We start from the raw sequence: 16,799 nt of genomic DNA on the forward strand, positions 1-16,799 counted from the left end.
TGCAGTTACTCATGTTTCCAAAGAGCAAATCTGAGGCATTTTAATAGGATAATGTTTTACCCTTCTCTAGCAGCTTTCAGTTGAGGCTCTCAAAGCACTTTACAGACATGAATTCAGCCTCCCAGCTCCTTCCCAGAGCAGGTTTAATGTGAAGGATCCTGAATTTCTAAGGGGTTCATCAGAGATTATTTAGTATGTGTCATCTTTGCTTAATTCTGTTGATAATTAAAGAGCTTTGCAACAGTTGGTTTAGTGAGGTATTTGTGGATGAGAGCACTGTAAGTGACTACATAGAGGTTGATAACTCAGCCATAAGTAAATGCTCAGGATTCAATCTTGGACACAGAGTATTAGTCCAGGACTGTTTATTCCAATGAAGTGTTTTAATATTGCTTCAGATAAATCTGTATAAGCAAATCTCCAAACCTTTGAAAAAAATTGTTTAAACAAGATGAAAGAAGTCTGTGGGTCAAGTGAATGACTCCCCAGATACCTGAGTAAAACCCAGCAGTGATTTGTCATTGGCATATCTTGGCTACACTTTTTGTCCATAACTTCATTTTTTTTAAAACACTCAAAAGACGGAAGTCTGTGTTTTGGTGGGCCATGGAAATAGCTTACTGTTTTATCCCTTCTGTAAGCCCGGATTCAGATACTGTAGAGTGGGATCAAGTGGCAGAGAAGTCAGATAGAGTGAGGCCACTGAGGTCAACCCAGAATTGGATTAAAAATACTGGAAACATTACTTCAAACCCTATCATATTTCACCAATCCAAGAATCCAGCATTCTTGCTGAGAAATACCTGCCAAAATCAGTTCACAGAGCCCTGAGATTCTGCTTTCTCCAGTGGAAGGACACACTGACAATCAGATTGGATATTTCAGTGAAAACAAAGGGCTGGTCCACACTAACTCCCCACTTCGAACTAAGATACGCAACTTCAGCTACCTGACTAACATAGCTGAAGTCGAAGTATCTTAGTTCGAACTTACCGCAGGTCCACACGCGGCAGGCAGGCTCCCCCGTCGACTCCGCGTACTCCTCTCGCGGAGCAGGAGTACCGGCGTCTATGGCGAGCACTTCCGGGATCGATCCCAGAAGATCGATTGCTTAGCGCCGGACCAGGAGGTAAGTATAGACCTACCCAAAGGCACAGCAAAAATAGCAGCTGTAATAGCAAGGTGGCCTTTTAACAAAAGAATGTGAGTAGTCTAGAGAAGGGGCGATGCTGGGTTCTGCACCCGATCGATAGCAGTGTCCGGGCTACTTCAGTACACAGTGATACCAGGTTGAGAAGCAGCATCTTTGAAAGACATTTGCTGTTATCTTTGTAACAGAAAATTTACTGCGAGGACCAGGAAAAGCTTCGTAGCAATGAGGTCTATAAGACTGTGGAATATTCTCCGAAGGGAAGTAATGGACTGCCTCCTTATGCGACATGTAAATTTGGACCTAATACAAGATACTGTAGGAACAACCCTGCATTGGCCTTTAGGGATGGATTGGATGTGATTTAACAAGGCTAAAAGCAGTTTAACTGACCCAAATTCCGTGAACTGGTGGTATTGTTCCAGAAGCGGTCAGCTAATTTTCTGGAGTTAGGCTTTCTCAAAGCCACATCAGAAGGCATGACTTACTAGTAACGCAGCAGTCTCTTGTAAATGGGCGGCAACAAGAACAGTGAACTCACAAAGAGTTGCATTTAGGAGCTGGACATTTCCTGTACAGACTAATTTGCAACTGGTCTCCACTCAAGATGAGAACCTGCTTTGTACTTTGGGTTTCTTTATGTACAGGTAAGAAAAATACTTCAACATAGCTAATTTCTAAAATGTGTTTTGAGAACCATGGCTCACAGGTGTGTGTATATGTTTATTTCAGTGTTCAATCATCACACATCTCATACAAACACCTGGGCAGACTCAAGACTTTTCTGCTCTGGGTTGTTTTGCACTGAGGTAGCTTCATTGGTGCAAACACATGCCACACCAGTGCAAAAAGAGACTGTTTCAAATTGGGGTAAATTTCCCTGGTCCCAGTCANCCTTAGAGACTAACAAATTTATTAGAGCATAAGCTTTCGTGGACTACAGCCCACTTCTTTGGATGCATATCCGAAGAAGTGGGCTGTAGTCCACGAAAGCTTATGCTCTAATAAATTTGTTAATCTCTAAGGTGCCACAAGTCTCATTTTTGTCAGTAGTGGGGAGGGATAGCTCAGTGGTTGGAGCATTGGCCTGCTAAACCCAGAGTTGTGAGTTCAGTCCTTGAGGGGGCCGTTTAGGGAACTGGGGTAAAAATCTGTCTGGGGATTGGTCCTGCTTTGAGCAGGGGATTGGACTAGATGACCTCCTGAGGTCCCTTCCAACCCTGATATTCTACGAATGTGCATTTTAATAGCATTGTGAATCTACACAAACCTTGGCAGAAAGATGAATCTTGAATAGTACATGGGGGTAGTTTTATTCAAAGAAATGTTTAGGATTAGGAGTAATTTTTTTCCTCTATTCATCAGCACTTAAAATGTGTATGTAAATTAGGGTGACCAGACCGCAAATGTGAAAAATCGGGACAGGGTGGGGGGGTAATAGGAGCCTATATAAGAAAAAGACCCAAAAATCGGGACTGTCCCTATAAAATCAGGACATCTGGTCACCCTAATGTAAATTAGCATGTAAAACTGTCCCAATGAGGTACTTGCAAAACCACGTATGTGAAACCATTTATTTATTCCTGAGATGGGTGGAGAGTAGTGTGTGGTAATTATGAGGGCTATTAACTGGTGAGATGGATTTGAAAGGGGAACCTCAACATTTATGTAACAGCTAGCTGATAGATAACATGTGCTTTGTTGCAGATCCTCAACAGTTCTTAAGTTCTTATGACTTAAACACACAGCAAAGATGAACAGTAACTCTGTCAATTTCCTGTAATTTGACCATTTCCTATGTGAACAAGTTGTTGTCAGACGCTACCAGTGTAGTGCTCTGCTCAATCCAATGTTGATATCAGTCGGCTGCGTGCGTGTGTTCCCTCTGTGTGCTGCCCCGGCTCTGCAGATAGCTGGCACAGCAGACCCCCGAGAGAACCCCCAATGATCACAGACTCCGATAAGGTACGAAGGCACCCAGCCACGTTTATTGCCAAACAAAACACAGTCTCTAGCTCCCCAGATCAGATATCTACAGTTCTCCTAGTACATATGTGCTCCCTGACAATGGACCAGCTCAGTCAGTGGCAGGACTTTCCACTGCCCCCTAGGCCAGACAAAGACACCGCCCCAGGGATGCATTCTTATACACAGGTACAAACAAGTTACACATCATTCCTGACGTAGCGAGGCACAACCCCTCTACACAGTAAGGTGCTGCCTCTCACCTTGTACATGTTGGTTTGAACAAAACAACTCTATCATATTACCCTTTTGGCCCTGTCTTTAGGATGGGTCAGCCTGTTCCTTGTTATCTGTGTGGAATGTGCAAGTATCCAAGTGTTCGGATATCTGGTGTCCAGTACCTTTTAGGTGTGTCTCTTTTTGCAGCATCAGCCCTTTTCTTGCCAGCTTCTGCGAGCAGGGCCTGCCACTGGCTCACAACTTAACTTGGCTTTATGTTAGCAAAGTCTTGACCATTACTTTAGTTCAGGCCTAAGGCCTCATACCGGGCCTCTGATAAGGGTTTATGGTTCAGGGCCTCATCTTACTACACAAGTGTCAACGTGAGAACTTGTCATCTTAGCACTCTGGCATCTTTATTCACAAGAACAAAATAAGTTACCTTACAAAATATATTTTAAATTAAAGACAAAAAAGCTACATCAAAAACTATGTCCAAGATCCAAAGAAAAGCACTAAGGAAATGCCAAGGATAGGGTTGTCTATGCAACATTGACTCTCCCCATCCATACCTATTATTTCTCCCACAGGTCTCTTGCCTCATTCAGCACACAGCTTGGATGAAGCTCAATGAATGAGACAGCACACACTGGTGGGGGGAGGGTGAGGAGGAGGAGGAAGGTTCTTCTACTGAGCCACCCTATTAGGTGGAGTAAGATACTTACCTAAAGCTGCCAATTACTGCTGATTTGTTATTGCCGCTGTGATTTCTCAACTCCACCTCAAACATTCAGGAGACAAGCCTGACTCTTCTGTATGACCCCTAACAGCAGCCATGGCTGGGGAGAAATCTGGGTTATTTACTTTGTTAATAAAACCAACCCGCAGGGAGAGAAGTGTGTCTGCACTTCATACAACGTGTTTACTCTTTTCAGAGCCGCATTCAAATGCTATCTGCTCCCACAGTTGTAAATATTCTATAGGAGTTCCCCTCTACATAGCTTTTATGGAAGAGTCCTACAGAATGAGATCATTGTACTATATATTTATTTTAAACAAAAAACACTTTATAGATTTGTATACACAGATTTAATTCTCTGTTAAATCCTATAGGATGAACAGAGAATTATATCTCTGCTATAGAACTCTGAAAATTGACCTCATTCCATTGGTCTTTTCCACAACAGGCAGCTGAGGGGTGGAATTTGGGTCCACTCGCATCAAAGGCAGATGCACAGGTATGAGTGAGAACAAAGTCTGACCCAACGTTTTGTAAAGTATAACCGGCAGCAAGAGAGAACGAGAGAGAGAGCGCGCACATGCCTGAAATGGAACAAGCTCACTTTCTGAAACTGTGTGGAGACTATTTTCCTCACAACCAGTTTCTCTTGCAGTTTGGTGTGCACCAGCCCTCTCGTCAGATGGGGAAAAGACAGCTATGGAGGGAACGAGCACTACCATAACCTGCTCCTACGACAGAGGGAGATACACGTTTAGCAGAAAGTACTGGTGCCATGGAAGATCCAGGTCATCTTGTGATATTTTAGGCGATACAGAGAATTTTGTTAAGAGTGAATATAAAGGAAGATTGTTGCTCTTGGATAACAAAAGAGGAGACTTTTTGGTCACGATGCACCAGCTGGTAGAAGAAGATTCAGGAATGTATTGGTGTGGAATACAAAAGCCATATGCAGATATAATGACTGCAGTGAAACTCACTGTAACTGAAGGTAAATATTTGTTAAACATTGTAATGTCTCATGAGATTCATTAGTTTTATAACTTGACTAGTGAGACAAGGTGGGTGAGGTAATATCTTTTATTGGACCAACTTCTGTTGGTGAGACAAGCTTTCACACCACATAGCTCTTCAGGCCTGAAGAGGAGCTCTGTGTGACTTGAAAGCTTGTCTCTCCAGAGCAGAAGTTGGTCCAATAAAAGATATTACTTCACTCACCTTGTCTCGCTAATCCTCATTTTATTCAGTTTTAGATAAATACATATGCCAAAGCTGGCACGTATTTGTCCAGAGATTAATCTCAGTCTGGTATGGTGAGGAAAGCGCTTTATGCCCGGAGATGGGGCACATGGAGGCTTTTGTACTGTGAACTCACTGATCAAGGATCAATAGTATGTAAACACCTCTGCCTTCCCCACTCTTTGTAAACTCAGCAGTGAAATCCTGCAGCCTCTTGAGACTAATCCTTGGAAAGAGCCCAGAACTAGACAGCGATATCTACAGCCACATCTGATTGGGTAATCCAAACAGTGCTTCACACCCTTCTGTGTATTGCATCTCACCAGGACAACTATTTGGTTCCATTTCAGAGCCTCTCTCCACACCTCTTATTACTCTCACCAGCCATCCCAGTGAATCCTGCCTAGGGAGATCAGTGACTGTCAGATGTCATTCAGCCACTGGCTCTAATGTTTACTACACATGGTACAGAAAGAGCTTTCCGACCAATATCATATCAGTGCACAGCAGCGACCTGGTGCTTCGCTGTGGAGACCTCCTGGAGAGTCAGAGCTATTACTGCCTAGCTGCAACTCGCAGAGCAAACAAATCCACCCAGGTGTTGAGAGCAGAGGTGCTGATCCCGGCAAAAGAGAACTGCACGTACCAGTTACAATTAACAGGTAATGTTTTTATTTCCGTGTTAGCTTCATGGACTGATTAATAAATAATAAGCAAAAAAATCTGTAAAATACATGTTAAACTCCTCCCACACTAAGTTATGCTATCTAAATATGGACCCCTCCCTAAAGCAGAAAGGAATCAAGCTACAAATACAGCAGTATTGTCTCCATTCTTATATTGCCTATTGTACTCGTCCTTAGATGCCTAGTACACGTGCAAACAATACCAGCACATCTGTGGCATGGAGAACAGAATGTCAGACATTTTGCTCCCACAAATACCACATCTTTGTCCCTTGAGTTAAAGGAGAATGCTCCTTAGCTGTAACAGACAGGAAGGTTTAATTTTCCTACGTCAATAGAGGACTGTTCAATGTAACGTACATTATCTTCTTTGCTCCTCTTGTAGTGTAGGGGAGAGTATGAAATGTCGAATGCCAAGTGGATATGCATTGGATTCTATACAAGCAATTATATATTTTTATTACAGATGGTGAATCATACAACTGTATAAGAACAACCCCAGTGTTTACAGTTGAGACGCCTTCAACACCCTTCACAGGCTATTCAACACCTTGCTCCAACTCCTCTAGCCATCCTGGCACAGAAGAGTAGGTACCAGCCATCACAACTATGTGCTCCTACTGATTAGATAGGGTTTCTCTCAGAAATCCTAGTGGAAAAAATTCGGTCTAAAGACATTTAAAACTGTAGCTAATGTGGTGGGAATATTTGTGCCTAGGTACCATGGCGATTGGCACACTGGGAATATCGGAAAGAGACACGATAGAAAGAAAATCAGTACAGAAGAGATTTAATAGGGAATTAAATTGCCAACTTGATCCAAATGTCAGAGCACTGCGCCAAAGTGTTACAGATGACAAGAGCTTGACAAGACTTAAAAAAGGATCAAGCACTTATAAGGACAATGAGAACTTTCAGTTACAGAAGGAAGGACTGTAATGAATTATAAAGAGGATCATGCTTCAGGGTACAGGCTGATCACTGAACTGCCCAGGGTTAAAGAAAGACTTCTAGGTGGGCAGGATATTCCATAATTGTCTCACTGGTTTTCCTGAACTTTCCTCTAAGACATCTGGCACTTGCCTCGGCTGGTGCCAGGATACCTCACTAGATGGACCATTGTTTTGATCCACTATGGAAATCCCCATGTTTCTATTTAGAAATAAAGGCACTGAATGGGACACCAGAATTCAGCACCATTGTTTGAAAAACAAATGGTAACTATGTGACTTTTGCTCCTAAATTCTGTGGGCATTTTTGAAAAAAAAATCTCCCCCAGTCGAACTTGTGCTTGTTGTATTAAAATGTTTGTTAAAAGGATCTTTTACCTGCAGATCCAGTATTTCCACAGTGGCTACTCAAAATGATTTATTGTTCTCTTTGGCTTTAGTAGTTGGATCCCAGTTCCATGGGCCGTTCTGCGCTGGCTGTTCCTGGTTATTCTAGTAGCATCTTTAATCATCATTCAGAGCAACAGGACATAGAAAAGTGGTGAGTTTCTTTTAACTGTAAAGACAATTGTCATTCAGTTCAATAGCACAATTAACAGTGTAACAATTCTCTACCCAACGGTCAAGCAAAGATGCTCATGTGTATAATTTTATATAAAAGCGATGTATTAAAATACTGTTAATGTGCATTTCACTAATATATGCTCAAATGTGACTTGAGAGACTAGGCAGGTTTTGATTTTTTTTTATTTCATTTTATTTGCTGTAAATATTTTACCAGATTTATAAAGACAATTTCCATTTCTACTGAAGCTTTTTAAACCTATGATCAAGGAAAAAAGCTTATTTTCTGAACAGAAGCAGTTTCCTGCTTCTGCATTGCTGGAAGCTAGCAGTTCTCCCTAGAACGCTGCTTCTGGGGATTGCCAGTAGCGTGCACTCTGATATACTTACTCCCAAGCAGTAAATCTTTGACCCACCAGGTCTTAATATATGGTGTACTTATTCTCTGAAGGTTTTTTAAGTGTAAAATTTTAATTGCTTTACATTTCTGTTCATATCAATGGAACTGTTTTCTCATGTGGTTTTGGCATGAGGTTTAAAAAACAAAACCAAATACCAACAGAAGTTGAGTCCTAAGACTAATACTGTAGTGAGTTGCAGCTCTTTGCTAGCAAAAACCTGATACTTTGCTCTTATGATACGTCCTGGTCATGACACCTTACCAATTGTTTCCTCTTCCTTTATAGACCATAAGCCTGGAAATATTTGATTAAAATATAGATACTTTGAATTAAAAAACCTACCAGTAAAATTGTATTAACAAAATCAAAGGTACCCACAGCTTATAAATTTGTCCCAAATCCTTGATAAATGAGAACGTCATGCTTCTTTAAGAGTGAGCTGCCTGCTTGCAGCTTGACCCAACCGTACCCTTATTCACTAATAAAGATGCCCATTCAAGAAATATTTAAGAGGCCCAAATTATTCATGGATCATGAGCATAAGTCAAATCTGGAACCGGCATGGGAATCGAGGAAAATTATTTTTCCATAGTAGAAGATTCAACTCCTAATGTGCCAGAATGATGCATCTATATTTATCCTGCTGCTCTTCTGTATACAAGGGCAGGTGGCTATGCAGCATCTAGACTACTTAACCACCTGCTGGGTTTCATACCGGGCTGCTCTGAATGGGTTTGAGTGCAGGGTTCGAACACAATCAGAAAGCACATTACAATAAAAATATCCTTTGGTTTTAAGATTAAAACAAACTGAAATATTTTATTTTTAAGACTTCATTTCCAGAATCTTTGAAGTGCCCCCCCTCCATTATCCCACCAAAAGAAGGTCAGAGACTCGCATGGTCTTTGGTGAAGTCTAATTTCCAGGCCATCACCAGCATTGCGATATTGCTTACCCCCAGGCACAGGAGAGTGCGGTCATCTGGACCTGTTATCAGTAGAACATCTTGACACCTTCAGCACACTAGGTCACCCAAAAGACCACACTTCTCTGTACACCATTCAGCATACAGGAAGCAATGTCTTGATAAATTCCGAATACACAGACTGTTCTAACAACAAAGACAATATGCAAAATCCAGTTTCCAGTCACATTTATAACTCTCTCTTTTGCATGTGGGCTGCACTCTATGTTCTAAAAATGCATTTGACAGATGCTGTGCACACAAAACAGGTTCAGTTAGCTTGTGCGTTCATCACATTAATCTGAAACCTACATAAGGTTCCTAGACGGAGATAATGCCTGTGTGTATATTTGGGGTCCACCCTTCCCAGCCAGGCTTCCCCAGATCCAGGCCAGAGTACCTAGTCCTGCTCCACCAGACATCACTGCTAGAAGACAGGGTCAAGGGGTTCCAACTCCATTAGCCTTTTAAAAAAAAAAAAATCCTACTATGCCAAACTACTCCAGCTTACACAACTTCCTAGTGAAACTTCTCCAGCTGACAAGACCCAAACATCCAGAGTGAGTCTACAGTGGCAGAAAGGAGAAGACTTCAAACTGGGAACCAGATATGAGAGGAGCAAAACCCCCTAAACTTCCTAGACACTCAAAAGATTCTGCACCAGTAGTGAAAATCTCAGACTGAGTGTCCCTGGATAGATAGCCAGCAAAGCAACGCCTTTGGGGATTTCAGAGTTAGTTACAGACTTGCAAAAAATAAACAAAATGGCAGAATTATTGGATTTTTGTCACAAATCCAGTTCAGAGTACTTCTGCAGAACTCTTGCCTGGTTTTCTGAGTGGCCTCTCTATAGACCTCTCTATCCCCAAAAGAGACATTTCTGTCAAATTTAAATTTTGTAAAAGCAATCCTTCATGTAACTGTAGAGCAACAGAAATGTGTGAAAATTCTAAGGGAAAAACCACCATTTTAAAACAAACACTGACCTGTAGCGTTTGAAACCCAAACATGGCCACACTAAGCCCCTGTACGCCAGTGAAACTGATGCCATTGTCCAAGTAGAAAGAAATGCAGAGAGCAAATGAAGTGCATAAGAATGACAAACTGGATTTTTATATTCTTCCCTTCCAGTGATCCAGGGTGTGTTAGTAACAGAGACACACACTTTTCCATTTAAAAATCAGGTTGCAAACATCTTCCATTTGAGAGGCTGTAAGGACAAATCTCCTAATTAAATCAACTAGCAATACAGCTACTTTCCCTCAAGCCAGCTCACACCCTGCCGGATTTCCACTCCGAGGGGCCCACAAGACCCAGATCCAGGTTGGAATTAAGTATTTAAATAATTACCCTATTGCCTAGAGACCCCAAAAGAGGATTGGAGCCTTTTGTGTTGGGTACTGTGCAAGCACACAATAGGAGATGTGGTCACTGCCCTGAACAGCTTACAATATGAGACCAGATGGGAGGAAAAGGATGCAATCAAATTCATATAGTTTGCATAGATATAGATTAATTTGCTCATTTTATTAAAAATACATTAAGTTGGGCCACCGTGCTCATCTGCCTCTCAGCCCAGACATCACTGACCCACTGATTTCATATAAGTGTTAGAGCGGAGTCTGGAGGAGAGGGAAGTGGGTTTACAGAGGAATTCCAAATAACTCCCCACAGATCCCTTTAGTAGCAGCAGCTGGCTTCTGAGGGAACCGCTGGTGGGGTGGAACCATCTCTCTATGACCGCCCCAGTGATGGTTTGGGGTGGGATATTCCAGGTTGAGCTGGCTCTCCCACAGAGTCCTCTATGATATGTAGGCCTTGTTTCACTGACCTACTCAGATAATGAACTGATTCAACAGCAGCATCCCAAAGAGCCCTCTGCAAACTGCAGGATCATGTAAAACCTCGAATCCTTATGGAGTCACTCCAGCAAACCCAAGTGTAATGTGGCACAGGCTAAGACACAGATTTGGTGTAGCTGATTTTACCGCAGAGCATATATAGCAGTAGCTCCTTGGGGGACTGTATGTGAGTGCCTCTTTCTGTTAATACCAACTCCTAGAGGTAGCAGGAGGAGGTTTCACTGGGCTTTCAGTGAGCATGGCCAGCTAGAGAAGACAATTCCCCTAATTGTAGAAGTTTGTTAACTCTTAGAGCGCTAGAGAAGTAGGATGGCCAAGAGGGTTCAGTGCTACCAGTTCTCACATCTGTGGGCTCTGCTATAAATAGCATTCTTCTTGTTCACAATGTCCTCCTTTTTGGCTTGCTCGGACTCAATTCCTTGGCTGTTCTGTTTCCCAACATGATATTAGGCAGCCATCTCTGGCTCACTCTCCCTTCGCCGTTACAGGGTAGGAGTTCAGCACCAAAGCTGGCAGAACAAAAGTGTCGCTGTCAGTCCTCACACTTAAAAGTTGCATTTACAGCCTATGTTGCAGGGAAACCAAATCAATCCTACAAATTATTTGTAAACAAATGAATAAGTGCAAGAACAAGAGAGCCACATCTGGTGTGGAAGAATAGCTCCGTGTTAAGGTGTCCCAATTACTGACTGGATTGATCTTCGGGGCAGAGGGAAGTAGAAAGACTGATGGCTGGGAAAACAATTTTCAGAAAACAGTTTAATAGTTTAAGTCAAGTCATTGAAATCTGCCATTTCACTCCCTGGGAGGCAGCGTAGCCTTTTCCATCAGTTTTCAAAGTTCTCCTAAAAGAATTGAAAGAAAGAATTAAAAACAATGGTTAAAGGAACTAGCAGTAAGAGAGATGGCCCAAGTGCAGGATAGGGAAACCAGTTCTACTCCCAGCTTGCATGCCAACTTTCCCTCTGGCCTGGGCCAAGTCACTTCATCTTTCCAGGCCTCAGTTTCTTCAGCAGTAAAATGGGGAGCCCTGCCCCCACAAGGGGGTGAGAGAAAGTGTCTGTAAAGCCCTTAGGAGCTAGAAACAGCAACATATGATTAACATTTATTCCTTATGAACTTATCTAGGGCAGAAATGTTAGAGACTCAGGGCGCTGACAGAGCGGTGAAATCCTGTTGAAGTCAATAGGAAAGATACCATTGACTTCAGTGAAGGCAGGATTTCACCAAGACATTTAACACAGCAGTGCTTCAGATAGACAATAACACCTGAAACGTAGGACTATTAGGGGGAACAATCTGGTGTTTTTGGGGTCAGTGGCCAGCAATGCCAGGGCATGCCCCGGGATGGCATGTTGCAGGGCTGAGCAGCTAGGCTGACAGGGTTAGGACATCTCCTTGGACGTGCCAATGAATGGTGCCCTCAGAACACTGGGTCACACTGTAGCCAGTTCAGACTAGCAAAGGAACAATTATCACAAGTGCCAACAGAAGAATTTCAGTGACCCTTGAGCACTCACCCAGCCACCCCGGGTCTCGATGTATCCTCTCACTTCACGGTTCCCATTAATCAGCTCCACAAGCTGGATTTGACGGGCCACAGCTGGAACTTTCCGGGAAAGGTATGCTAACAATTTCACAGACACTGCCAGAAAAGCTCTCTCGTAACCCAGCCCAGGATTCAGGCTGCTCCAACTCTTGCTGAGAGAATCCACCATGACTCCAAATTCCTCCACCTGGAAACACCAAGAGGAGGCTTTATAAAATACCACCATTAAAATAAGTCTTGGTTCAAACCCCACAGGGTTACCCAGGCCTGGCTTGCTCTGCTCTATGATTGAGGCAGGTGACCCCTTTGGCCAGTGCATTGCTTGGTACATCTAAAGTCAGACTGTAAGATCGTCAGGGCAGAGACTATATGTATTATGTGTTTGTACAGTGCTACTGTAGTTCACACAACAGTGCTGGGGGAGAAGGAAGGGCAGTTTCCAACGTAACGAGGACTGCAAAGAGCTTAGAGCTAGAGGTGCACGAGCATTCATATTGAAACTGGGCTGGGATGAGTTCCAACCTCAGACCAGGCTCATGTCAGGTCAGCTAACACAGGTGGGGCTGTTCAGACAGCTCCCCTTCTTCATTCCCCTCCCGCCCCCCGTCGTCCAAGAGCAGCCCCTCCCATCTCAAGACAAAGAATCCTCTCACATCACAGCACTTCAGTTAAGAAAGGAGGTGCCGGGCTCTACAGCATCTTGCAGGAGAGGGACAGACCCTGGCCTAAACAAAGAGAGGGCTTGTGCATTACCTTTCCCTTAGCCATCTCAGCAATGACGCGCCGGGCAGGCTGCTCCAGATCCTCGTTATATTGGTCTCCTAGTCTCCGCAGACGACTGGCAATAATAACCGAATCAAAGGTACTTGAGCTCTCTGCAGGAGCAGAAGATTCATGTTCTAAGGCGGCAGAGAGAGAGAGCAGGAAAAAGGGGTACAACCTGCAGGTCAAGTGGTTGAGGTTGAGAATGCCGGTTTCATATCTAAACTTATTTTATATTACATGAAAAAAATAGTGTTAAAAGAACGTGAAGTCAGGCACACAGAAGTTAGGAAATGCCAGATGAAGATTCCCCATGCAACCTTAATTTGGACCCCTTGTGCGAATGCATTATGGGATGATCTTTAATTATATTATCACAGAATATTTCCTAATTAAAAAATCCAAAAGACTAAAAACCAGAATTTTTATCATGTGGAATCATATGGACACCTGATTTGGGTCATCAGTCCGGTTCAGATCTTTAGATCCGCAGCACAGACCTGTACCACTTGAGTTAAGAGAGTAACTGGTAACAGAACGAGGCGGAGTACGAGGTTCAGGCAACAGGCGAGACACACAGTTTGCCAAAGGGGTTAACACAGCTATTTACTGACAGCAGAGGAACACAGACAACTCCTGGGTTCAAATCTAGGTTCCGGAGGACAGCGTGTGTAATGGTGAGACCCTTCTGCCCTTGCCCCTGGCCTCCCACAAGCCTGACCCTCTCTGCCCCCTCCCATCTGTCTCAATCCCTCCACCTGACATGGGTTCATGTTCCAGTTCACTACCCTTTCCAGACTCTAGTCTCATCCTCCTACCAACATCCCCAATGCCCAACTTACTTCTTCCTCCTCCTCCATGCTTCCTGGCAGCCAGCAGGGGGAGCAACGAGAACAAATTAGAGATTCTCTGATTTGGTGCCCAGTACCCCAGCAGCCCCTGTCAGCTGGGAGCAGCATTTGCAGAAAGAGTCCTGCTTATCCTCCGCATTTCCAGGCTGGAATATGCTCAGGACAGGCAGAATCTTCAGCAAATTCACCCGTCAAACCATTTAGTTTCTAATAAATGTGCAAACTGCAATTTTTCAAAGGCTTAACAATTTAGCCAGTTTGGGCTCTTTTGCCACAGGGATGGTAAAAGGCACAATGTGCCCTCTGCCCAAGTTCCAAGTTCCTGCTCAAATGCAGGATGGTGCTAGAGCTTCTCAGCAGAACGGTTTTAAAAATGTAAGATGGGCAAAACACACATTTCCCTAAACGTTCTAAGAAATAACTATTTTTGCTTGACATTTTCCAAAGCAGAGTTCAGCCTGAGGCAAATGCCCGGCCCTGAAAATTTCAATCCAAATTGTTACACTTTGGCAAAGTTGTAAGCCACTGAAGATCGGAAGTGTTGAGCAACTTTATCTAGCGGGGTTGCTAGCTGCTCCGCTCAGGCTGGGTAAGTCCTAGTTGCCCTTTCTTATTACATTGCTAAGTTGCTCTCTTAATACTCCAGTCAGTGGAAATAGACTTGTATGTGACCCATTAGCCTGATGGGAGCTCAGCACAGGGGACAGGCAGATGGGAGACACCCTCTGAGCCAAGCTTCCCTTCCTCCTTCAGCTCCCTCCTCCAAGGATGCTTCCATGAAACCTTTGAGAAACGAATGCTGCTTGATGCTTATAGCACCTCCCACTTGCACCAACTTACAGCCACTCTCTGGGCCCGATTGTCTTTTGGCTGGGTCTGAACTAGACTGTACATTCCCTGGGACGGAGACCAGGCCCTTCCTTATTTGTTAACCCCCAAGTACAGTGTTGGTACTCGATACATTAATGATAATTAGTTCTTTGGTTACAAGGACCAGGACCAGTTACACTTTCCCCATCACTATTAGGACAAGTTATTTTTATGGAGATTTGGCGAGTGAAAAAGTTACTGGCATTTATAACTTGAATCCAAAAATCCCAGGTGCTCTACAGACTATTACAAATATATGTAATCTGCACATTTGTGATGCAGCCTGGGTTTTTCAATGACAAGCAGTCAGGATCTCCATTTTGCATCTCATTGGAAAGAGTCCTTTCCAATAGCATAGTTCTCCATAGCCCATCAGGGAAATGGTTCAACCTGGACCGAGAGGGAAGGGCAACACCGCTCCTTGCAGTCACCTGAAGACTCTCATGGAAATACTGACCTGTGCCAACTCCACTTCGCTTGAGACCTGCCAGCCCAAACTGCAGCCCACCTCTCTATCCATTCCAGGAACACCCCAACAGGGCATTTACCTAGAACCTTCAGCCAAGAAAGCCTCCTGCCTCCCCCCAGAGATTTGGTCCCAGGTGACTTTACCTGCATGTGACTCAGCAAAAGAGTCTGTCTCCAGACTGCGGGAAGCAAACCATTCATCTTCCCCTAGGAGATCAGAGAGAAGTGCCTCCACAATGCACTCTGTTTGCTCCTCAAAAGTCCTAGGGCTCTTCATTTTAATACGCCCCCCCCTTAGATTATCTGAAGTTCAAACAGAAGCCAAGTTGCCCCTGCAGCTGTTCCTCTTCCGGGTAAGGTTTGTGCACAGAACCTTTAGAAGCTTTCCTCCTTCCTGGTCAGCTCAGCATGCGTCACACCCTCCCAAGGGCAAGTGCCTTAGGGAGACTCCTCCTCCCCAGGGCAGGGTAAAGCACTGAGGGCTGAAATAGCCTGTCAGTCTTGCTCTCCTGCACATGGGTGTGGCAAAGTTTCACAATAACCATTTATTGTAAAACACAGCTGTCGAGAATGAAGTTTTTCCAAAGTCCATGCTTCACCAAGGGATACCCTGCCTAGAATGAGTCTTGGACTCAAAGGTCATGTCTACACAGGGATTGGAACCAGGTTACCTGCAACTGTGTAAACATGAGGAGTTGCTGACAGGGTACAAGGGTGCTTTTGCTGATAATTTCATAATGCAAATATGCTCCCATCACCCAGAGCAGCCAGAGGCGTGGCTAAGTGAGCTCAGCTCACACAGGAAAGGTCCTGTAAGCTGGTGATAAGACACACCAGACTACAGTCTGTGCTTAAACCCAACTGCAGCTATAGTAGGCAGCCTTAGCGTGACCATACCTGCTGAATGCTTACTTACTGCAGAGAACAAATCCACAAAGACTGTCAGTGGACTCACAGCAAATTCTGCGCTGCTGCTCCCAAGGTAGCAAGAGCAGCCACTTCACCAGCACAAGAGGGGTTTTATGGCAATGAGGGAAGAAGCCATTCCTAAGTGTGGGAGGTCTAACCTGGTGTGGCTCCTAACTCAGAGTCACAGGGTGGACACTGAGGGTACATCTACACTGCATACAAAAAGCCATGGCAGCAAGTCTCAGAACCTGGGTCAGCGGACGCCAGCTGGGAGCTAAAAATAGCTAGTTGTGTAGACATTCCCAGTTGCGCTGATGCCCAAGCTCTGAAACCCAAAAGTGGGGTCTCCAGCCTGAGTGGGCACTTCTACACTGCTCTTTTTAGCCCAGTAGCATGAGCCCATGTCAGTTGCTGGGGGCTCTGAGACTTGCTGCCATATTTTTTTGGGGGGGAAGGGGCAATGTAGACATGCCTTAAGAGGGAGTTGGTTCAACCCACCTGTGCCTCATTACCCATCTCACAGTGGCACATGATAGGGGACAGCTGGTCTCTATCAAGAGAGGGGAACAGGAAACAGTGGCATATAGTGCAAGAGGTGCCGTGAGCAAGAGGCTCCTGGTGCAGACTACGGGGGAAAAGAAAAGAACACTC

The 16,799-nt window shown here is 44.1% G+C and overlaps 2 protein-coding genes across 2 annotated transcripts; one reads left to right on the forward strand and one right to left on the reverse strand.

Moving 5' to 3' along the window:
- The first annotated feature begins 1,410 nt into the window (after positions 1–1,410).
- Positions 1,411–7,957, forward strand: LOC117877485 (polymeric immunoglobulin receptor-like). Its single transcript, XM_034770629.1, has 5 exons — positions 1,411–1,797; positions 4,729–5,064; positions 5,663–5,974; positions 6,465–6,585; positions 7,389–7,957. The coding sequence occupies exons 1-5, from the start codon at positions 1,758–1,760 to the stop codon at positions 7,480–7,482; spliced, it is 903 nt and encodes a 300-aa protein (XP_034626520.1). The 5' UTR covers positions 1,411–1,757; the 3' UTR covers positions 7,483–7,957.
- BCL2L15 (BCL2 like 15) lies at positions 7,941–16,717 on the reverse strand. The gene is made up of 4 exons (XM_034770630.1): positions 15,384–16,717; positions 13,042–13,187; positions 12,260–12,475; positions 7,941–11,584 (listed from the first exon to the last, which is right to left on the reverse strand). The coding sequence occupies exons 1-4, from the start codon at positions 15,514–15,516 to the stop codon at positions 11,567–11,569; spliced, it is 513 nt and encodes a 170-aa protein (XP_034626521.1). The 5' UTR covers positions 15,517–16,717; the 3' UTR covers positions 7,941–11,566.
- Positions 16,718–16,799: the final 82 nt, after the last annotated feature.

This window comes from Trachemys scripta, chromosome 4 (assembly GCF_013100865.1).
Source record: "Trachemys scripta elegans isolate TJP31775 chromosome 4, CAS_Tse_1.0, whole genome shotgun sequence".
Taxonomy (NCBI): Eukaryota; Metazoa; Chordata; order Testudines; family Emydidae; genus Trachemys; species Trachemys scripta.